The sequence below is a fragment of the Sinocyclocheilus grahami genome, unplaced genomic scaffold, assembly GCF_001515645.1.
Source record: "Sinocyclocheilus grahami isolate Dianchi unplaced genomic scaffold, SAMN03320097.WGS_v1.1 scaffold13.1, whole genome shotgun sequence".
NCBI lineage: Eukaryota > Metazoa > Chordata > Actinopteri > Cypriniformes > Cyprinidae > Sinocyclocheilus > Sinocyclocheilus grahami.
The window spans coordinates 1,383,208-1,408,111 of record NW_015505192.1 but is presented as its reverse complement, the minus strand read 5'-3'; the positions used below and the strand labels follow the sequence as shown (position 1 = coordinate 1,408,111).

General features: G+C 33.4%; 1 protein-coding gene across 1 annotated transcript in view; it reads left to right on the top strand.

The window, feature by feature from the left end:
* LOC107599612 (copine-9) overlaps positions 1 to 24,326 on the top strand; it is a 43,702-nt gene extending 19,376 nt beyond the window's left edge. The window contains exons 8-21 of the mRNA XM_016291267.1: positions 7,991 to 8,054; positions 10,258 to 10,361; positions 12,065 to 12,169; positions 13,436 to 13,477; positions 13,673 to 13,748; positions 14,264 to 14,317; positions 14,420 to 14,481; positions 17,151 to 17,197; positions 17,364 to 17,545; positions 19,802 to 19,929; positions 22,171 to 22,273; positions 22,376 to 22,433; positions 22,518 to 22,591; positions 23,623 to 24,326. Of these exons, the coding sequence (XP_016146753.1) occupies positions 7,991 to 8,054; positions 10,258 to 10,361; positions 12,065 to 12,169; positions 13,436 to 13,477; positions 13,673 to 13,748; positions 14,264 to 14,317; positions 14,420 to 14,481; positions 17,151 to 17,197; positions 17,364 to 17,545; positions 19,802 to 19,929; positions 22,171 to 22,273; positions 22,376 to 22,433; positions 22,518 to 22,591; positions 23,623 to 23,805 (1,282 nt within the window). The 3' untranslated portion in view covers positions 23,806 to 24,326. The remainder of the gene's footprint in view (positions 1 to 7,990; positions 8,055 to 10,257; positions 10,362 to 12,064; positions 12,170 to 13,435; positions 13,478 to 13,672; positions 13,749 to 14,263; positions 14,318 to 14,419; positions 14,482 to 17,150; positions 17,198 to 17,363; positions 17,546 to 19,801; positions 19,930 to 22,170; positions 22,274 to 22,375; positions 22,434 to 22,517; positions 22,592 to 23,622) is intronic.
* The last annotated feature ends 578 nt before the right edge of the window (positions 24,327 to 24,904 follow it).

The following is a 24,904-nucleotide window of genomic DNA, read 5'->3' as shown; positions in this document are numbered from 1 at the left end:
AAAGAGAAAGGAAAAATTGAAATCGCATCATATGACCCCTTTAAGAAATTTTTTTTTTTTACCAATTATCCAAATAATGTTCAATGAATGAGAGGGCAGCGATACCAGAGTTGCCCATTTACCACACCTTGTTACAGCACAATAGGGCTATTGCAGACAGAAACAATACTGTACTACATAGATGTTTCCTGTCAGCTTGATTTTTGAGTGGAATTTGCTGTTCCAATAAGCATGAAAGGTATATGAGTGGAGCACTCACATGGGCCGTGAGCGACTAAGCGAAGCGCACACGCATAGAGCGGGTTAATACGCAGAGCGTCACACCACGTGAAAGTAAATCCTGAGCGGTGAACTAATTTTCGGCAGCCGGAATTTCAGTGCATCTCTAATTATTGGCGACATTAGAAATGGATATTATATAATAGCTGCTTTTTTGAACATTTTAGCAATTTAAAAATATAAAAATATTTTTTACACGGCACCCCTGCTCTGGACAGACGCGGCACCCCGGTTGGTAAATACTGTTCTAAATAATGCCGCGAGTGGGGCTTGAGGAAGTGACGTCGCCTGCGTCTGCGCAGTGCGACCTGATGCAGCCCCTGAAGTGAGACACAGGAAACAGAAATACGACAAAATAATAATAATAACGCGACTAAACGAGACGAAATAACGTTATAACATTTCGTTTCGTCTCGTTTTGGTCAACGAAAGTGAAGAGACATTTTAGCATAGTTTTTATTTTGTAAACCACATTTAGTCTCGTTTTTATTCGTCAACAATATTGCATTATACATTTAATTATAGTCATCGTCACATGACCAGCATTTACGTTGCGTCTCGTCTTGTTTTCGTTACGTGATAAAGGTTCATTGACCACAAAATTTTGTCATAATTTTCGTTGACGAAAGCAACACTACTAATCACGCAACGCCGCACGTCTTACGTCATCCGCCGGAACGGCTTCAGTGTATGACAGTCAGCGGAAGTGAGAGAAAAGTGTTTATTACGTTTGAAATATGGATATTTTTCTTACAAAAACTCATGGATTCGCTACAGGGGGGCTTTATTCATCCCCCGGAGTCGTCTGCCGCACGTTTTATTATGAATGCGCGAGCTTTATTTGATGACTTGTGGACTGTTCAACTGTAACACTCGCTGACTGCAATGATAGAGCTTGGAATATCCAGGACAATTTTTTATATAACTCCGACTGGATTCGTCTGAAAGAAGAAAGTCATATACACCTAGGATGCTTCGAGGGTAAGTAAAACACAAGCTAATTTTCATTTTTGGGTGAACTAACCCTTTAAGCACAGTTCCTGATTCCTGCGCCAGATATGTGTGCGCCAAATCTGTAAGCCAGCAGACCTGTAAACACAGTGTGGCCTTTAAAATTCATTATGCATAATTGAGTTAACTGTCACATGATCACTGTCCTTATCTGGATCAGGCACCTCAGATACGGTATGTATTTGCATTTCTCTACAGTACTTCCTCTCCGACAGACATGCTTAATTGCTCTGATTTGCACCTCTACAATCTGTGTTTTGAGTGCTGTTGGGAGCAGGGCATTTTTGACAGCTATTAACCTGCCCTGACCAAACACTATCTCTCCTACAGTGAGATCAGTTAATGCATGCTCACTAAAATCCCCACCATCATCGCTTAATTGGCCGGCTTACTCATTCTCTACAGTCTGTTCCCACGGCTGAACCTGCAGCGTACTTCAGCAACACAACATGCTGGTCTCTCGAACTGTATTTTTAGCAGCTTGAGTATTTTAAAATTCATGTAATTCACCTTTATGAGGCCCCATTATATTGATGATGCCATTTTATCTACAGGAACAACAATGCTTCGCTGCATGATCTTGCCACATTTACATGCCAGTTGAAGAGCTGTATGACAATTTAAAGCAATAAGCCCCAAGAGGCCATGCACTGAACTGGTTTTATTACCGTTAAGGGCTGTTGTTTTGCATGATACAAAGCAACAACAGCAATATGATAAAAAACACAGAAAATACTCAGTAAATAATTAGTGGTATATGCTCTATGAACAAACCAATAACTTGAAGTATCATAAGTCGTACTGTACTGTTTGTGTTATAAATGAGACCTTAGATTATTGAGAAGAGGTGTGCTATTACTTTTCTAAATTACTTATTTTTGCCTGTTGAATGATAAAATGAAGAAAAAAATTCAAGTTGCATTAAACGCATAGTTTACCCAAAAATGAAATTTCTGTCACCATTTACTCACTCTCAAATTGTTTCTTTCTTCTGTTGAACACAGACAGTGTAACCATACTGTTATTAGTATAGCCATTGATTTCCACAGTATTTTTTCCTACTATGGAAGTCAATGGCTACCAGCATCTGTTTGGTTACAAACATTCTTCAAAACTATATATATATATATATATATATATATATATATATATATATATATATATATATATATATATATATATATATATCACAAGTTACATAATCAGGTTCCTTTTTGAAGTAACTAGTAAATCAACACAATACTTTTTTAATTTACAAGAAAATATCTGAGTAACTTTTTCAAATAAGTAACACCAGTTACTTTGTTTTCCCATTTATTGACTGACAGCTCTCCTGTCCCCATGTTGAGAGAAATCGGGAGTAAGTGCAGAGGTATTTGTGTGCGCTGTATAAACATGAAGGTTACTGTAGTTCTAGACTCAAAATGAATAAGAACAGTGAAATGCAAACTCAGAGTATAACGCAAATAATTAAATGTTAAATAACACAAATATCCTTTATGTATTTAATCCAATTTTATTAACCAATATCTTTGCTGCTAACCTTTGTTAATCCAATTCAACCATACTAATAAGCAAAATCACTTTAGATAAACATGACATTTGTGTTTCATGTTTTTTTAATTGTACTTTCTTCTCCTGCATCCTATTCTTCATGCAATCCAGAATGACTGAGGCTTTTTCATTTCACTTTTGGTGGGAAAGGGCTTTTACATTTGCTAAAGAAAAAAGAAAAAAATGTTATTTATATTTTTCTATTCTATTTTTCCTATTATATCTTCTTGTTTTTCTTTGTGTGTGTGTGTGTGTGTGTGTGTGTGTTTATGTGTGTATAATATACACCTTGCTACGTGTACTGCGTTAGGCTAACCGAGACTTGTCATTTGCACTTATATATTGTTGCTCTTTTGTTAGTTTTGACTGCTTTTATTGTCCTCATTTGTAAGTTGCTTTGGATAAAAGCGTCTGCTAAATGACTAAATGTAAATGTAAAGGGAGAACTTTTTATATGAAAAACAAGCAAGCCCAGCCCAGCCCAGATGAGAAAAAGTAACGTTACACATTACGTTATAAAAAGGATCTAAGTAATGCAATTAGTTACTTTTATGGGGAGTAATGTAATATTGTAATGTATTACTTTTAAAAGTAATTTTCCCCAACACTTTTTAAAACGCTGTGGCATTGAGTTCAAAGCATTGTGGTGGTGAGTTCTATATGGGTAAGCAGCATCAAATTTTCTGTAGAAAATGTAATTTTTTAATTAATAATACAATTATTAAATAATATAATTAGCAATTAATAATTCACAATATGATGAATAAATATGAATATCAATACTATTATTAGTAATACATTTTATGGTTAACACTTTATTATTTATTATTATTTTATTTATTTATTTTGCTAAAAGTAACTTTTTGTGGTTGCCAAACAATGTCACTTTGTACATGTAAAATGTGAATACAATTGATATGTGGGCACACTACTAATTTGAATAACAAATTTGTACTGGAATGACATTTTTGTGCTTTTGAAGGATCTCTTGGTGCGTTCGTGACACACATACAGCAGTGCTGGATGTCTTTGTCCTGTAAGAGGGACTCAGCGTCTCAGTTCTAATGCCGCCCAGATTTATCCAGGCTGCCGAGGACTCTGATTAAACATGCAGGGAGGATGTTTTTGGCACAGACACAGTAAAGCGGGGGGGTTTGAAGCTCTCCGATAAAATCTTGAGATGCTTTTGTTCTGTCTGTCAGATATGCTGTGTTAGAGAGGTGACAGCCCAGCTGGAAAAGAGTGTATTCTTTGCCTGTGACCATAAATAGTTTCGTACCACAATGTGGTTTAACTGAAAGCGAGGAATTTGAGTGCAATAACTCTAAATCCAAAGACGTATCTTCTGGAAATCTTAAATGTCATTCATTAAATGTTATTAATTTATTCCCTCATTAATTTCCCGCCAGTCAGTCAGTGAATTTTTTTATTATTAATATATATATTTTTTTATTTCTCATTCTTTTTATTTCTGTAGAATCCAGTATTACATACACTAGTGGCACTTCCTGTTCTTTTGTGTACGGCAGCAGTGATGGAGACCTCATTCGCTGCAGAAGTTGGGATTGAAAACCTCTTCGGCTCACCTTTATAAGTTGTTTCCATAGCAGCGGGAAAGTGAATGCCGAGAGTTAGTGACACTGTGATAGCTGTCTTGAGTTATACATTCGCTGGTACTGAGTAATGAGAGAGTCTACGGTTATGATGAGCCATGTGTGACCTTGAGCATGATGAGTTGATGCCTGGGGCAAGACGTGAACTCTTCAGACAAGCTGAACTCTCTCCTACACCAAAAAAATCCTCTAGTGGTGTCCCAAAGCTTGCTTTTTTTTGTCCGGTATTGTTTATTGTCTATTTTAGATGCTGCATTTGAGATCTTTTTGTGAAGATTTTCCATTTTGAAACTACTTTAGAAATTACTTTCATATTTGTTGTGCAAGTCTCTTATGCTCACCAAGGCTGCATTTATTTGATCAAAAATACAGTAAAAACTTGATTAAATTGAAATATTATTACAAATTAAACAAACTGTTTTCTATTATAATATACTGCGTTTTAAGATGTACTTTATTGCTGTGATGCAAAGCTGAATTTTCAGCATCACTACTCCAGTTTTCAGTGTCACATGATCTTTCAGAAATCATAATAATATAGTTCAAATGAACAGCGCAGAAATAGATTTTTTTTGTGTGTGACAATGTAAAAGTCTTTACTGTCACTTGATCAATTAAATGCACCCATGCTTGAAATATATAGTTTCAAACTAAAATAGATTAGATGGAAATTTATGGAAAATGTCTTATTTCAATAAAGGTATCAAGATAAGGCAGAAAATAGAAGAAAATTACTAGATTTTTGTTTGTGACATTTTTGTCATTATTTATACATCGATTAGGGAAACAAAAGGAACCCATTTTGGAGAGTGATCCTCGTGGTCAATTTTTTTTTATTTCTCCAGATTGCACTGTGAAATTTGCAATAATATGCAGCAATGGATTTTTTTTAACTATTATATAATTACATTTATTACAGCTCAGCCAACTGGAGATAACTTGATAAAACACTTCCCACTACCAAGAGTCATTTTCAGACTCCATGCCACCTCTAGCTTCTCCATGGCAGATCCGCCTCACTGAATCTTACCTGCATGTCTGGATCTGACATGTGTCTCAGGAGGGGGGAGATGAGAAGCGTGGTGGGACGCTTGCCTGTCTTAGACGTCCTTCAGTCTAAATTCCTATTTGGCATCATTGAGCTTTAACTGGATTTCTAGCCTGCAGGTGGTCAGTAGGTGTGTGTGTGCATACCATTGTGAGTTTATGCACGTATGTGTGTGTGTGTGTATGTGTGAATAGATGGAGGGTCAAAGGCTGTACTAAAGCATCAGGCTAACCTGTCACTCAGCTGTTGCGGTGATATTTGTTCCCTTGGGAATCCAATTTTAGCCAATCAAATGTAAAGATGGCATGAGACCACTTAGAATGGGGTTTAAAAATGATGAAAGAGAGTCTGTGGCCATGGAGACAGATCTTTGGAGCTGGAATCAATCATCTCATTTTATAATTTTATGACAACTATATTAGACTACCCAGATTTCAGTATATGCTATTGGATACGTATTGTGCATAAGCCCATGTCCACTTAGAGTCCGCATGAAATCAGAAATGACTCTATTTGACTTCTTAATGAATGTTCCTAGTGTTATTTTGAACGATTCATCGCTGCATGTTATAAAAAGAAAAGTTTTTTTTTCCTTTACAGCTGATGTCACCAAGCTTTATTTTTCACCACATGATTTTCACAAACCAATCAATTTCTTATAGATATACTAGTCAGAAGTTTGGAATAATTCATATTTTTTGTTTTTGAAAGGTCTCTTTTGCTCACCAAGGCTATATTTATCTGATCAAAAATACAGAATAAACAATTATACTCTGAAATATTATTACAATGTAAAAGCTGTTTTCTATTTTAATATATAAAAAAAATTCAGATGGCAAAGCTGAATTTTCAGCATCATTACTCCAGTCTTCAGTGTCACATGATCCTTCAGAAATCATTCTAATTTGATGCTCAGTTATTATCAATTATTATTGGTGCTCAGTTATCATTGATGGTTCTTCTTATTATCAATGTTGAAACAAGATTCTTTGATGAATAGAAAGTTCAAAAGAACAGCATTTATTTGATAAAGAAATCTTTTGTAACCTTATAAATGTCTTACTGTCTCTTGATTAATTTAATGTATCCTTGCTGAATAAATTATATTGAATAAAATATATTTAAATAGTGAACAGTTATTTTTAAATTGTAATAATATTTCACAATATGACTGTTTTTTTCTATATTTTTGATCAAATAAATCCAGCCTTGGTGAGCATAAGAGACTTATTTCAAATTTGACTTCTTAATGAATGTTCCTAGTGTTATTTTGAACGATTCATCGCTGCATGTTATAAAAAGAAAAGATATACTAGTCAGAAGTTTGGAATAATTCATATTTTTTGTTTTTGAAAGGTCTCTTTTGCTCACCAAGGCTATATTTATCTGATCAAAAATACAGAATAAACAATTATACTCTGAAATATTATTACAATGTAAAAGCTGTTTTCTATTTTAATATATAAAAAAAATTCAGATGGCAAAGCTGAATTTTCAGCATCATTACTCCAGTCTTCAGTGTCACATGATCCTTCAGAAATCATTCTAATTTGATGCTCAGTTATTATCAATTATTATTGGTGCTCAGTTATCATTGATGGTTCTTCTTATTATCAATGTTGAAACAAGATTCTTTGATGAATAGAAAGTTCAAAAGAACAGCATTTATTTGATAAAGAAATCTTTTGTAACCTTATAAATGTCTTACTGTCTCTTGATTAATTTAATGTATCCTTGCTGAATAAATTATATTGAATAAAATATATTTAAATAGTGAACAGTTATTTTTAAATTGTAATAATATTTCACAATATGACTGTTTTTTTCTATATTTTTGATCAAATAAATCCAGCCTTGGTGAGCATAAGAGACTTATTTCAAAAAAAACAAAAAAAAAACAAATATATATATATATATAATCTGCAGTCTACATTTTTTTTAAATTGAATATTCTCTTTCACTCAGAAATATATAATTTCATTTTTATTAACTTCCAAAAATCAATGTGTGTTCAGTGTCGTTCTTTGCATTTATAATGTTCCATCACTTAATTTTTGCTGCTTCCTCTCTTTCACTCAGAATCTCTCTCTTTTCCCTCTCACATTCTTTCAGTCCTCACCCTCAGCCTTTAATCTTTTTTCTAGGAAACCCTCATCACCTTTTCCCCCTCATTCCCTACAATTTCCCTCTTTTCAGGTGAATCATGTTCTTTTCAGAGGTTCGATGTGGGGTATTCAGCGACTGAAGTGGCCCACCATTACCACTAGTGCAATCGAATTGTTCTGGAAAAAGCTCTTAGCAGCAAAAAGCGCTTGGGCAACTCTGGAAAAAGTACACAAAAATGGAGTCGTCTTATTTGTCCTGATTTTGAGTGTGCTTAAAACTGTGCCAGTCTTCATGAGGGGTTGACTTGAACTCTTGTCTTTAAAAACGTTACCCCACATTTTATTGAAAGTTTAAAAGCATTTATCTATCTTGTCTCAAGGGGCATTCCTGGGAAGAAGTGCGGGAGCATTATCTTCACAGCTGAGGAACTCAGCAACTGTCGGGTCAGTACAAAACTATCCTCATGCACACACACTTACTCTGACTCTACAGTTTTTCATCAAGCCGAATGCCTAAGACATTGTACTTAAATATCAGAGGTGAAGGTTTTTTTGTTGCTTTTTTTTTGTTGTTGCTAAGATTAGGCACAGAGAGACAGAAAAAGTAATGAATATATAGATTTACCCAGTTAATCCACCATCGATCTCTCTGTAGTCGCTAAAGAGTGAACGAGTGAATCTCATGAAAACTGTCAAGCACATGTGATATTTTATCATAGTGCAAATTTCCATATAAAAATCTAAAAAAAACAAAAAAAAACATTTCGTTTAAAGTAAATGAAGCTTCTAGAACCATTACGATTTACTTTGCATTACAAAATGTTTTTTTATTTTTTATAATAATTACCACATTTCCTGGCCCAATTCACATTACTGCTATGCAAAAAAAGAGTATTTGTTGCACTTTCATTTACTGTACGTTGATTTAAAAAAATTTCAGTTTGCTTAAAGGTTTTGCATTACAACATTATTTTTTATAATAATGATCAAATTTCCTGCCACAATTCACTTTATTGCTAATTGATAAATTAGAAGAAAAAAAAAGGATAATTAAAAATGGATGATATAATAATATATTTTATTTGAAATATTAAAGTATTCATACATCATGGATGTATTTGTAGCCCTTTAATTTACTATATGTTGGTTTAAAATAATACATTAAAAATGTTTTACCGAAATGAGAATTATCACTTACAATATACACTAGAAAGGTTTGGGGTCAGATTTGTGTTCTTTTTTTTTTGGGGGGGAAATAATTTAATAAATTTTTTCAGCAATGCGTTAAATTGAACAAAAGTGACTAAAGAGATTATGTTACAAAAGATTTTTGTTTCAAATAAATGTTGTTCTTTTGAACTTTTTGTTCATCAAAGAATCCTGAACATTTTTTATTATGGTTTCTCAAAAATATTAAGCATCACAACTGTTTTCAACATTGATAATAAGAAATATTTCTTGAGCACCATTTCTGAAGGATCATGTGACACTGACGACTGGAGTAATGATGCTGAAATTATGCAGCTTCGCATCACAGGAATACATTTCATTTTAAAATAAATTTTAAGTACAAAACAATTATTTTAAATTGAAATAATATTTTACAATATTACTATATTTTTGATTAAATAAATGCAGCCTTGTTGAAACATTAATTTTTACCGACCTCAAACATTTGAACAGTAGTGTATGTTTATTTAAGCAGGGGGTTGTGTGGTAAATGTGCTTAATGGTCCTAAAAAAATTTCATGACGCACAAGAAAACCTGTTTGATTTTGGGGTGAAATGGGACCTGGACATAATTTTGTGAGATTCCCCACACACATATAATCCTAAACCCTTGTACACTTACGGCGATAAATGCAAGACTGCAAGATCATGTCATCTTTAGCATTTGGCTCACTATTTTGACCCGTCCATGTTAATAACAGTTTTAAACTGTCCATCTCTTTTCAGTCATTCCACTAACAATTTGACGGTTTTAGTGCCTTGGGCCAGTCCATACAACCACATAAATATCATTTCAGATGACAGAAATTATGTATATATATTCAATTTCGTCCCTCTGTGTCCTTGTAATAGCATGTAGCTACAGGGAGTTTTTGCCAGAAAGCCGTGACAGTTCACCTCAAATACAGCTTCAGTCTCCCCAAGAGAGATGGCCGTTTTAAAAGGCAGATGAGTTATCTGTCCAGTGTGACACCCAGACCGTATTCCTTGAGTGCTCCCTAGACATTCTCTCTCTATCAATATCCAATTAAATCTGTTGCATGTGTGACTTTCCTCCTGGTCTTGAGGGTCTCCCCAGAGATCTGGTATTCTGAAGAGAACAGCACCAATAAATAGCTAAACTCTGGAGACCTCCGCTCAACATTAATATGTATGAACCAATTGCTGTTCTCCTCTAACACGAGTGTGTCCTCTCTGTGGAATTGATTTCTTGTCCTAGTATTTTGCCTTTGTTGTGTCCTGAACTCCAGCGATTAAAATGCATTGTTGGATATAATAGTTCCAGTATTGAAGACTCTGTGTCAGGGGTGCATGTGTTTTGTTTGCTTGTTTGTGCAACTTGTTTGTTTTTTTTTGGTAGCTTTAGGAATATTCTATTCCCATCTATCCCAAAGTAATCAAAATAATTTTATAACAGGACATTGCAACCATGCAACTCTGTGCTAACAAGTTGGATAAGAAGGATTTCTTTGGGAAGTCTGATCCCTTCCTGGTGTTTTACCGCAGCAATGAAGATGGCACGTGAGTATGAGCAGCTAAAGGAATATTTATCGTGCTTTCTGTTATTCATGAACATCGTCTTAAAGGAATAGTTCACCCAAAATTGACAATAATTCACCCTCAGGCCATTCAAGATGCAGATTAGTTTGTTTCTTAATTGAAACAGATTTGAAGAAGTTAGGCATTTCATCACTTGCTCACCATTGGATCCTCTGCAGAGAATGGGTGCCGTCAGAATGAGAGTCTAAATAGCTGATAAAAACATTACAATAATCCACAAGTATTTCACACGACTCCAGTCCATCAATTAACATCCTTTGAAGTGAAAATCTGCATGTTTATAAGAAATAAATCCATCATTAAACTATCACTTCTGGGCAAAATATGGCACTTCAAGTCCATAATCCATAATATTGCTATCTACTGTGAAAAAGTTGCATCAAAATTCACCAACATATTAGTTTAGAACTGTTTTAGGCTGTTTTTGCTTGTAACCTCTGCTTGATCTGTGCATATTTCTCTCCTGATTCAGACAAGATTACTTTTTCACTGAAAAAAATCTATATTATAGGTAGAGGACTCATATTTTAGGCAGAAGCAACGGTTTACAGTTAAAAATGATGGATTAATAATGGGTTTGTTTCATACAAACACACATTTTTTTCACTTCACAATATGTTAATTGATGGACTGGAGTGGTGTGGATTACTTGTGGATTATTGTGACGTTTTTATCAGCTGTTTGGACTCTCATTCTGACGGCAACCATTCACTGCAGAGGATCCATTGGTGTGCAAGTGATGTAATGCTTAATTTCTCCAAATCTATTTTGATGAAGAAACAAACGAATCTACATCTTGGACAGCCTGAGGGTGAGTACATTTTCAGCAAATTTTCAGTGTTTGGTGAACTGTTCCTTTAAAAACATGCCTTAACCAGGCATGATGCAACATGTACTTTTGTCAGGTAACCTAAATAAATATATTTTTTTATTTCAGCAAAAAAAGATGAGCCTAACTACTACATTAAATTACACAAACAAATGTAATTTTTAGGGTTCGATCAGGTACAAATTGCTCCTTACAGGCAGAAGAAGATACTTTAATGTACACTGGTGTGTCCAGACAACATTAGGCCCCATTGGCTTTCATTGTAAATTAATTTCTTTGTAAATGAGTAACTGATGACTGAATTTTCAGAAGTTTGGAACAAACAACTGCATTTTTATGGTGTATTTCCCTTTTTCCAGATCTTTCTGTCCTCACTGATTATTAAATAATTTTTGAAGCAAGAAAATCACCATCAGTCAGAACATATTTGGGGTTTAATATACAGCTATGCTTACTGTTAAACAGAAATCAAACAACCAACAAAATGTCCTGTTTTGTGTTGACATGGTTGAACCCTTTTTTTATTATTTTGTGCTTGGTTAGGACATGGTATTAGCTAAATATTTCTAGACTGAACATTAAAAACCCCATAAAACACAAAATGATCCATAAGTGTTAGCTCACTTGACTGATAACAGAGGGTTATGGTAGTGTTGTGAAACCCAAGAGGCTCTTCATGCCCACCATGAGCTGCTCTTGATGATGACCACTTTTATAGATGTTACACTGTGTTTCGTTGGTATTAGTTTTTAAACATATTCCTTCCAAGAAAACCGCACGGGTGTCATAACAAGCCTTTAAGTAAGATTTCCTTTTTGATTTGGCTCTTTTGTAGGTTCACTATCTGTCACAAAACAGAGGTGATAAAGAATACTTTGAACCCTGTGTGGCAGCCCTTCACCATCCCAGTGCGAGCTCTCTGTAACGGAGACTATGACAGGTGAGGCTCTTAAAAACCTTACAAAGAGTATAACCCTGCTGCATGGCTACTTAATGTTAACATGAAGCCATTATTGACCCTGTTTGCTTTCTTAATGCATATTTCTGCATATTGCTGTGAATAATTAATTGACTCATGTTTTCCAGAGAAAATACCAGTTATAAAATATTCACTTGTTTCATTTGAAATTTTGGGTTGAAATGGGTTTAAATGCCTTTCCTTTTACTTTTAATATTAGGGCTGTCAATCTGTTAAATGTTTCATTGTAATAAATCTCAAAATGCGTTCCTTGTTAATGCATTGTTATTTTTTTAGGAATGAAAACAAAATAATGTGTAATTGTAATGTTATCCATAACAGGGTTATTTTAGTATCATCGAGGTAATATTATAGTTTTTATTAATATTTGAATCTTTTTTTAATTTTCAGTTTTAATTTTAATTTTAAAGTTTTAGTAACTGTGTTGTATGCTTTTGTCATTTTTAGTATTTTAAATATGTATATATATTTATATGAATTTTTATTTCAGTTTTAGTCATTTTAATACATTAAGTTAAACTATATTAAATTGAGAAATGCTGCATTGGCAACTAGCTGAAATACATTTTATTTTAGATAATATTTTATTTCAAGTAACAATTTTTTTAATGGTTTTCGTTTTAGTTTACTATAATGTCATTGGTCATTTAAAAAGAAATGCAATTTGTTAAAATCACACAGAAGATATTAATACAGAATATCATATTGGATAAATGCATTAACAATGTTAAAAAAATAGGTAAAAATAGCTTAAATGTGTAATTTAAGCCCTAATACAGTAAATGTATGATATGAGTAAAGACACAGTATTGATTTAATGCATTCGATTCTTGGGTGCATTCCGAGGACCAGCACATTTGTATTTGTGTCCCCAACATTTAAACCATCTTTGACTTTTTGATAGGAGTCTGTGATTTTTGAGAGAAATAGATTTTTTGTTGTACCTTTAAAGCATCCCTCAGACTTGTGAGCTCCGAGGTGTTTAAACGAGACGCCGCTGGTGCCGTGAGCTGTGGAAACGGGCAGCTGTGTCACTGTGGCAGTCGGAATAATCCCAGCAGTCAGCTGGAGTGAGGCAGTGGCCGGTGCTGGTGTTACTTTGGACCAGCTTTCTGTGGACTCACCAGGCTGCTGTCATACTCTGACCTTTTGAGAAAACTCAGGCTGTCTGCACTTAATTTTAGATATTGACTTGCTGTGTGTTTGATTTGTTTGTAATCTCTCCAGAACAGTGAAGGTTGATGTTTATGACTGGGACAGAGATGGAAGGTAAGCTGTTTTTCATGGCTTGTGTTCCCCCTTGTAGGTAGTAAATACTGTGTTTATGAATACATAAATTATCCTGCATAACAAGAATAACTCAAGCCAAATTTTCATTAGCCAAAATAATTTCTTCTCAGCATGCTTGTGCAATGTTCATTAAATATTCCTCGCTCAAGTAAGCTCAAGTTCATTTTTCTTCAGTCATGATTTCATCGGAGAGTTTACAACCAGCTACAGAGAGCTGTCTCGCGGACAGAGCCAATTCAATGTTTATGAGGTAAAAAACATTGTTTTGCATGAATACATTTTCAACACATGAGCACTTTTAGAGTTATTTTGGTGTGTTTAAAAACACTTGCCATGCAAAGGGTAAAAATTTGACTTGCAAATGTTAAAAAGTGAAAAAGGGTTTCAAAAATATATAACTGTTTTTTGTATGTAATAGTTTATATAAAATATACAAAAATGTGGGACACCGCTAAATATTGTGCTTTAGTACTTAAAATGTGTTAATTATAAATAGTTTTTTACTACAGTGATTTCAATATAACATTGTTAGATACAACAGAGAAAGTGATAGACTTTAATGTGTTAAAAACGAGTTACTTTTCATGCAATGATCATTTTGAACTAATTTAAATAAACAAATACAACAACATGAGCCATATTCATGAAGTGCCAAAAATGTTTCATGAATCACAAGAGAGAAAAAAGAAAACATATGAGGACACTTCAGTAATATGTCATATTCCTTTCAGCCATGCTTGATGGGTGTCTTTTTGTTTCTTTTAGGTTCTGAATCCTAAGAAGAAAGGGAGGAAAAAGAAATACGTCAACTCTGGCACGGTACGTGTGAATGGATTACCTGTCAAGCGCTCTCCTCTTCTGATTTATTTTCATAATGACTACCATTATCTCTCTCCTCTCTCTCTCTTTCACTCTCTCTAGGTAACACTTTTGTCCTTCAAAGTGGAATCGGAGTACACATTTGTGGACTTCATTCGAGGAGGGTGAGTGCCCCTTTAAAGGCATTGGATATATTAGGCTGGAGAAAGATGCAGATTTATCGGTTAGAGAGCAGCTGGAATAGGCATGCATGGAAACCATTTGTGGAATTATGGTTAGTCAATCTGAATATCTTGTGTTCAAGACAATACCAATAAACCAGAGTGGATCTTAATGTCATTGAGCTTTCAGGGCAGTTCACTTACCATTCATTTTTTCAGGCATTACCAGCACGTGTGTTGAATACTGACACATAGAACAGAATAAAAATAAAGTTTTTTGATGACAACCTAGTTATGGTTATTATGTGCTTCAAGGATAAACCCAGTAATGGTCAAATAGTTTGATGGATCATATAAAAATTAGGGGTGTCAAAATGATGTATTACTATAATGTGATAGTTTTAAAAAATCGACACAATGTCACTTTCATAAATTCCATAACTGGAGCCATGCAAGCATTCAAGCCTTCATGTTTTTGAAAGTCAGCAAGAAACCTGGCTCCCCAAACCATGCTTACTGAGAGCAGACCGTAAAGAATGAGTAAGAAGCACATTTAATCAATTTACAGCCCTAATAAAAAAATTATTTAATTTAAAAAAGTCTAAAGCAACCATCACATACTCATTTCCAGACAACTGAAATCAAGGCAATGATTTAGTAAACCAGTAAATCATACCATATGCTTGCCATTTAATTACAGTTAGACTTTTAATTATGCATTGACTTGATAAAAAAACATATGCTTGTATATTTTAAACACACAAAAAAAAGATAATTTATTGATTGATTGATTCATTTAACATGTCCAGGTTAGAAGCATTTTTGACAATTTGCTCTGAAGTTTGAAGTTTCAGCATAATTTACTAGTGCACTTTGATTAGCAATATAAATATGCGTTTATAGTTAATTATAGCATTTATGTATATGCATTTATACTTAATTATAGTATTGTGGAATTATGGTTAGTCAATCTGAATATCTTGTGTTCAAGACAATACCAATAAACCAGAGTGGATCTTAATGTCATTGAGCTTTCAGGGCAGTTCACTTACCATTCATTTTTTCAGGCATTACCAGCACGTGTGTTGAATACTGACACATAGAACAGAATAAAAATAAAGTTTTTTGATGACAACCTAGTTATGGTTATTATGTGCTTCAAGGATAAACCCAGTAATGGTCAAATAGTTTGATGGATCATATAAAAATTAGGGGTGTCAAAATGATGTATTACTATAATGTGATAGTTTTAAAAAATCGACACAATGTCACTTTCATAAATTCCATAACTGGAGCCATGCAAGCATTCAAGCCTTCATGTTTTTGAAAGTCAGCAAGAAACCTGGCTCCCCAAACCATGCTTACTGAGAGCAGACAGTAAAGAATGAGTAAGAAGCACATTTAATCAATTTACAGCCCTAATAAAAAAATTATTTAATTTAAAAAAGTCTAAAGCAACCATCACATACTCATTTCCAGACAACTGAAATCAAGGCAATGATTTAGTAAACCAGTAAATCATACCATATGCTTGCCATTTAATTACAGTTAGACTTTTAATTATGCATTGACTTGATAAAAAAACATATGCTTGTATATTTTAAACACACAAAAAAAAGATAATTTATTGATTGATTGATTCATTTAACATGTCCAGGTTAGAAGCATTTTTGACAATTTGCTCTGAAGTTTGAAGTTTCAGCATAATTTACTAGTGCACTTTGATTAGCAATATAAATATGCGTTTATAGTTAATTATAGCATTTATGTATATGCATTTATACTTAATTATAGTAAAAAAAACAAAACAAATTGCATATACAGTGGCATTCAAAAGCTCCACGTTGAAAATCAATTGAATTTAAACCTGGAAATGAATTAAAGTATTAGTATTTTGAACATTTAACAAAGACATTTTGATACAAATGAATTCAAATGAGTAGGAGATATTTGGACTATAATATTTAGACTCTGGACTACTAATCAAATGTGTGACATTGAGTATGCAAACTCCTTTGTAAAGGTCAGGTGTCTTGCTATCTTTGAAGTACGAATAATATGGATCAGGTTTTGTTCATGACAGCTCAAGTACTGCTGTCACTAAGACAAAAGGGAGACAATATAAATACTAAGATCAATTGAATCAAAGAAGAAGTTGATCAATTAGGTTTTTGCTAATATGCTAATAATAATATGTGTAATGTGCAATCAATCAAAAAATAAATAAATAAGAATCAATTAGAAGTTTGGAGTCTGTAAGATTTAGTTTTTTCATGTTTTTGAAAAAGTTCCTTTTAACATTTTCTGTATTAATATATTTTAAAATTGAATTTATTTCTGTGCGGGCAAAGCTGAATTTTCAGCAGCCATTACTCCAGTCTTCAGTTTCACATAAGCCTTTTCTTATTATTATTAATGTTAAAAACAGTTGTGCTGCTTAATATTTTTGTGGAAACCATGATCATTTTTTCCCCCAATATTTTTTGATGAATAGAATGTTCAAAAGAACCGCTTTTTTATCAAATAGAAATTTTCCATTTTTTTTTTAAATTTTGTAATTTCTTTTGTAACATAATACATGTCTTAACTTTCACTTTTGATCAATTTAATGAGCCTTGTTGAATAAAAATCTTAACTTCTTAAAAAAAAACTCTTTTCAATGTTGAAAACAGAACACAGCTGAACTTCACTGTAGCCATAGACTTCACCGCCTCTAATGGTAAGACCATCTTCATTCACTGAAATACAACAACACAAGCAATTGTGGTTGTGTGGCATGCGACTGTCTCATGTCTGTTTTAGATTTAGAGCTCGGCACTGATGTTAGTGACCATGTTGTCTTTGCACTTCTGTCTAAAGTTGAATTGATTGATATCTGAACGCAGGAAACCCATCACAGCCGACATCGCTCCACTACATGAACCCATACCAGCTGAATGCTTATGCCATGGCCCTTAAAGCCGTGGGGGAAATCGTCCAGGATTATGACAGTGACAAACTCTTCCCTGCCTACGGCTTTGGAGCTAAACTCCCTCCTGATGGCAAGATCTCTCATGCTTTTCCCCTGGTGAGTAACAGCTTGAAAAGAGCCATCCTTAACCCTGTAAAGCCTGACATATGAAATAATAGTTAGAAAAATCTAATTTTTTGAAATGAAAGTTTTTTGAACCTTTAAACGAAATATAAAAAACTTAAAAAAGAAAGTTTGCATGTGTGCTTTTTGTTGAGTATACTGTTATTGATAATGATATATCAGGCTTTTATTGCTCATGATATTGGAGAAAAAAGGAACACATCAATTTTATTTAGAGGCCCAAACAGAAATATGAATTTATATAGCCAGAAAGATTAAATTCTGATAACTTGCAATGTAAATTAATGAGAGCATTCTAACAGTATAACAGGCTACTTGCATATAAATGCATATATATATATATATATATATATATCAATTGTCAATCTATATTTTCCAATAATATGTCTTATAAGATGATATTTAAATGCTTTGTTTTATGATCCAACTCTGTGGTTTTTATTTTGGAGGGTAAAATAAGTACAAATTATGCAATTATGACTGATAGATGTAAAAATAAATGTTCCTCAAAAGCCTGATTTATCATATTTGATACATTTTAACATTATTTAAGAAAAATGATTAATGAATAAACAAGTAAACCTAAGTTGCTTTAGTCCAGTAAGTGTTCATCTTGAAATATTACTAACGATATAAAAATTATTATTATGTTTACTTTATAAAAATCAGTGGATGTTTTAAGAATGATACTCAAATTACTTGCTAAAAAACACTAAACTATCAATCAGACGACAGAGAGAATGTAACCGGTACAACAGATTTTTAGCAAAGTTTTGGTCATGTTGATAATTTAAAAGAAATTTGTGTATCAAATATCATACAATAGGGTTTATAGGGTTCAAAACACACACACACACACACACACACACACACACACACAGCCAACAGTAATGTTGGGTGGTTAAAATAATTTGCAAAAATGCATAGTCTGTCATTATTTACTAGGGTTGGGTATCGAGAACTGGTTCCATTTTAGAACCGGTTCCAAATTTCCAATAATCGGGTATTCTATAAGACACGTGCATTTCGATTCCGCTTAACGATTCCCGTGTTTGCATTTTAATGTGATTTTAAACTATTTAAGTGCAGGAAGGGAAAGAACTTGCACACTGTTTGCGTGCAGCGCACACATCTGAAGTGCGAGCACAGAGAACAGTGGTCCCGATGCAGGTTCCCGACCTGTGTCCGTTCTCGAACTGTTCCGTGCATTTCCACAAAAGTTGTTCCGGGCCAGAACTGACTTCTCTTTCACATTTATCGACCAGTATGCACGAAAAACGTCAGTATATCATCATAAACACAGCCGTTTTTTTGTCTTGAATGTAAACATATGAGAAAGAAAACGCATGTGTAACAGCATTTTTAGATCTGTGTGTGTTCGGTGTTAAAGAGACAGCCGTCTAATAAACGTGCTGCCTATCATTAATCAAAGAACAAAAGAAAATCATCAACTGACTGAATATCTTTTGTAAATTTAATGAGGATTAATCAATATTTTATTTATGAAAAGAAAACAATTTCTGTACCTGACATTTGTTCAGTTTTATTTACTTATGCTATTGCTAATTCATTTGTTTACTTGTCTTTAACAATTTAATGTTTGAAATTTATATTAGTCTAGTTGTTTTATTCTGTGGTATTTTTTTTGGATAAAACCATAGACATAAAACAGAATAAATATGTTTGACATCTAAATATTTGACTTAAAATTTGTTTAATGGATTTTTTTATCTTATTGGAATCGATAAGCAGAATCGGAACCGGAATCGGATTCGATAAAATTCAAACGATACCAAAACCCTATTATTTACTCACTCTGTCATTCCAAACCTGTATGACCTTTTATTTCTTCCTAAATTAAAAAAAAATATTTTTTTCTAAAATGGACAACATTGGACCCTGTTGCCTTTCATTGTATAAACAAGAACAGTTCAAATAACTTATTTTTTTGTTCCACAGAATAAAGTAAGATTTGGAACGACAAACAATGACAGCATTTTCATTTTTGGGTGAACTATCCCTTTAAAACACAAACCACACAGACGTTATATTCATTATTAAAGCTAAACTATGCTGTCATGAATTTTTAGCTTGGGACATAGCATATAACAATATAAAATATGCCTCAGTCCAGTATGAATAAGTCAGAAATTACTGATGTTATTCCTCATGTGCTATATATGAACTTGTGACAATTTTCTGGAATGCATGTGTATTTTGACCTCGTAGAACTCAGACTGTGAGAATGCAAACTGCGTCGGCATTGAAGGCGTGCTGGAGGCGTACTATGACTGTCTCCGGAAAGTGCAGCTCTACGGCCCCACCAACTTTGCCCCTGTCATCAACCAGGTGGCACAGTAAGCTAAACAGTTCTCCTGCAATTGACACAAGGTTGAGCTCTCTCTCTGTCCCTCTGCCCTGGTCTTTTTTCTGTCTCCGCTGCGAGCTGAACTCATTCCTGTCACTATCCACTTGTTATTCACTCTAAAGCCTGTCCACTCTCCACACAAATGCACTTTCGCGCACACGTGCTCCAAAGACTCCTCCAGAATCCTGCTCTTGACTAACACTTCACTCAGTGTACCTGCTGCTCAGATGCAGTCAAGGTCTGATGTTTACTACGCAGAAAAAAAACCTTTCATATCATGGAAAACAGGATTTTTCTTGTTTGTTTGAAATACAAGATTTTGATGGACTACTATGTAGACAGCACTCGCAACACAAAGTGCCCTCTCCAGTCTGATTATTTACTGAAACTGAGCTGCAAAAATGGGTCATTAGAAATCAGCATGGTTGTAATATGAAGCCATGAGCACATTAACATATGAAATTTAAATATCATGGCATGAATGAGAGTTTGAACTACTTAAAATATGAAGAGGTTAGCCAGTCACAAGAGAGGTTATTTACATGAAGTGTCAAAATTATAGTAGCAAAAACAACCAATTTAATTGGAAGGGTTTAAGAGTTTAGTGCAAGAAAGTTAGGGGAAATGTTTTAGCTAAATAGAATATTTAAAAAAAAAAATCAGATTTTAATCAGAATTTATGTATTTATTTATTTATTTAAAAGAAAAGCTACAAAAGTAGGGATGCACAGATATACAATGAAAAAAATGTAGTTACTTCGAAACGATTTTCACTCAAATTGCTAGTAAATTTCACAATTAATTACAACAAAAAGGCAAGTAACACACTGAATAAATGCAATTGTTTTAAGTATAAAGACTGAAATAATATGTGACCCTGGACCATAAAACCTGGTCTCAAGTCGCTAGGGTATATTTGTAGCAACAGCCAAAAAAACATTGTATGGGTCAAAATGATCGATTTTTCTTTTATGCCATAAATCATTAGGATATTAAATAAAGATCATGTTCCAAGAAGATATTTTGTAAATTTCCTACTGTAAATATATCAAAACGTAATTTTTGATTAGTAATATGCATTGCTAAGAACTTCATTTGGACAACTTTAAAGGCGATTTTCTCAATATTTAGATTTTTTTGCACCCTCAGATTCCAGATTTTCAAATAGTTGTATCTCGGACAAATATTGCCCTATCAAACCATACATCAATGGAAAGCTTATTTATTCAGCTTTCATGTGATGTATAAATCTCAATTTCGAGAAACTGACCCTTATGACTGGTTTTGTGGTCTATGGTCACATATTTTCTGAAAACAATAGTATTTTCTTTTTCTTGTTGTTTTATTTACAATTTATAAAAATGTTTTACAGTGTTGATTAAAGATAATAATAATAATAAATTATTACATTTAAAATACATGTTATTAATTAATTGATATTCATGATACAATTTTATTTCATGATAAAATGAATAAAAACATGGATAGTTAGTACTCTTTAAATTTGACTCAGAAGAAGAATGTAGGGTTTGAATTGAAAAATTAATCTCTGATCTGCTTCAAATATCACGTATATCATGCACCGCTCATCACACAACATGACAAAAGTTCCAAACCTTGTACACACATGAAGAGGCTTTTAATTGCCCTTGTCAGTTTCAAGGCTTCTTCAAATCCAGCTAAATCTCTCAATCTGAAGACAATCAAACTCCCAGAACTGCAAAGCTGCTTTAAGAGGCAGATATTGATCAGCTGCTGCTGAAGTGGTCAACTTTTCAGAGTTGGTACGAGTCTCCTCTCTCAGCTCGCCGCTTCTTACGTGCCGTGACTGAGACAATATCTGGAGGTGGTTATTAGGGTCGATGGACTGGAAGGAACAGACAGATTTAATAATGTAAGTTCAGAAAAAGGCTTAGATAGAAGTATTTTACCAGGCATTTCTAGTGATTCTAGTGATTGTATGCCCTGATCTAGTGACCAAACCCTTAACTTTAACTATTCTTTTTTTTTCTTGTAACCCAAAGCCATTTCTAGGCATTAGAATATTTGTTTCCTCTTGGGCCAGTTACAAATCACCCATAATACCATAGCAACTACTTAGAAATGTACTAGTTTTAGTGCACATACGGAATAATTTTCCTTGGAATAATTTTCAGTTTCTGAGAAGTAATGTTCTTGTTTTGCTTAAATATAGAGGCTTTTAACTCTTAAGTGTACTGTACATCCTCAGGTGTGCGTCAGAGGTGACAGATGGCTCTCAGTACTTCGTGTTGCTGATCATCACAGACGGTGTCATTTCCGACATGGTACAGACTAGAGAAGCTGTGGTCACCGTGAGTCATTTTTGCTTGTTAGACCTTCACAATGTTCTGTAAATACAATAATCTTTTTAGCAGGGCACCGATCACATACTGCCGCCCCTTCCCTGTTTGCAGGCGGCGTCTCTGCCCATGTCAGTCATAATTATAGGAGTTGGCCCTGCTGAATTTGATGGTGAGATTATGGCACTTCAAACTGAGATGCTTTCAAAACAAGAATATGACATGTGATGCAACTGTTCTCGTGGTAATGTAACAGCTATGGAAGAGTTGGATGGAGATGAGGTCAGGGTGTCCTCCAGGGGACGTGCTGCTGAGAGAGACATTGTCCAGGTACATAATGTTATCCATCTTTATGTGGTAATTTTGGTCTTTTTTCAATTCTGAAAATTTTTATTTTCCCCCCTTTGTATGTAATATTATTTAATATTTAGAATTATTAATATTGTATTAAATAATTATTTGTTAAATAATTTTGCTATAATTCTTTTTATTGCTTTTTTGCCTATTTGATTAATTTTTTTAGTTCAATCAAAACCCTTTTTTTAAGCTTCAATACTGATTTTTTTTATAGCTTCAGAACTGTTGCAAAGTACAACAATCAGGACAAGCAAACCGTAAACATGCAGCAATATAGCATGGCAGAAAAAAGAGAATTATTAGAATGAGAATTGAGGAAAGTTTTTTTTTTCTCAATACCGTTTCAGTTTCAATACTGAAAAAAAGAAAAACCCTTTTATGCCCAGAGTAAATTTAACATGATAAATTTGACTCCGTTTTATTTGCTTTTTTAAAATTAGGTTTCAATTATTTTTAACTAAATGATTACAGTAAGTGGTTTTGATATATTGTATACATTTTAATATTATTTGTAGTATTTTTTTACCACTTACCTTACATTTGTTTAGTGAAATTAAAAAGCCTTTTTTAGCTTTGAATACTTTGTTTAAATTATTATTTTTTTAAACCTTTTTTACACCCTGAATAAATTTAACATGATCAGTTTAGCTCTTTTGATTTTATATTGTTTTGATTATGTTCAACTACATAATTACAATAAGTGGTTTTGATAAGTTAAATAAGGTACACTTTGGTATCCCATGACTTTTTAAAGCTTTAGAGATACAAATGTATTTCTTTGTGTGAATACTATTAGATATGTTACATTACTATTGTCCCACATAATTTTTGTATAATTATTAAATATTAAAATTGATTAATATATTAAATATTTTAATTTGATATGATTTTATATGTATATAGTTATTATCATATTATAATATAATTTTCTTTAACCACTCACCTTACAGTTTTTAGTGTAATTAAAAAGCTGTTTTTCATATAATTCATCTCTGTATTTCTAGTTTGTGCCATTCCGGGACTACATTGACCGATCCGGGAACCAGGTGCTCAGCATGGCCCGACTGGCCAAGGATGTACTGGCTGAGATACCCGACCAGCTGCTGTCGTTCATGAAGAGCAGATGCATTGAACCCAGACCAGCCCTCTCCCCCTCTCCCACGCCACAGATAAACGTCCACCTCTGATCCTAGAGCAGTATTTTATTCTCAAACACAGCTATATGTTCACGTCTGAAACCCCCGGGTCCGTCACTGGGGATGCACATTTTTACTTTCCACATCGGTTAGCAGTAGCACATAATGTAGTTACAATAATAATCAACTGAAATCAGGAACACGTTAATGTAGGTGTGTGGTGTTAATCTTTATAATCAGCCAGTGATCAATCAAAAACACAACAGTTTGTGCTGGCCTTGGAATGGAAGATGTGGGAGTATAAAGGGGGTGAATTTACTGAAAAGAAATGTCTAGGTCATATTTCCCCCACAAATCTAAAAGTTAGAAAAACACCTAAACATTTGACATAAAACACAATTGACAAATTAAAATGAATCCCATATACAGTAAATAGAAATGTATTGCATTGGGACATTATTTTCTCTTTCTCAAATTCTCTCATTACCCTAAAATTATTTAACTTATTTACTGAAATTATATAATACATTTATAATGACAATTATACTTTGGAGAAATGTACTAAATTGTCATGAAAATAATGTCAAAATGAAGAAAAAAAAAGAATAATACATAACACAGATTTCCAGAATTATGGTACACGTTGGTATTTGATGACTATTAGACAATGTTACATTTTACAAAACTATTGTCTCACATATAATTATTGAATATTTAGAATTATTAATATTACATTAAATAATTATTTATATTACATACTTTTAATTTTTTTTACCACTTAACTTACATTTTTAGTGAAATCAAAATGCTCTGATTAAATTAAATATGATATTTAATATTTTTAATATTCAATAATTTTTTTAAGTTTTTTTTTTTAATTGTGTTTTAATTGCTTTTAACTAAATAATTAGAGTGGTTTTGATTTGGATATGTTGCACATTCCACAAATATGGTACAGTTTAGTATCCCATGACTTTTTAAAACTTTCTAGACTGCCTGTGTTGAAATATCATCTGGACATTTCTTCTTGAAATTTCCCCAGGAACATGAAACTCTTGTGTTTTCACACCCGGCAGAGACAGACGGAGCGTGTATTTGCACAGGCTGTGCTGTACGCTGAAATACCCAACCACGCATGCACAGGTCACCT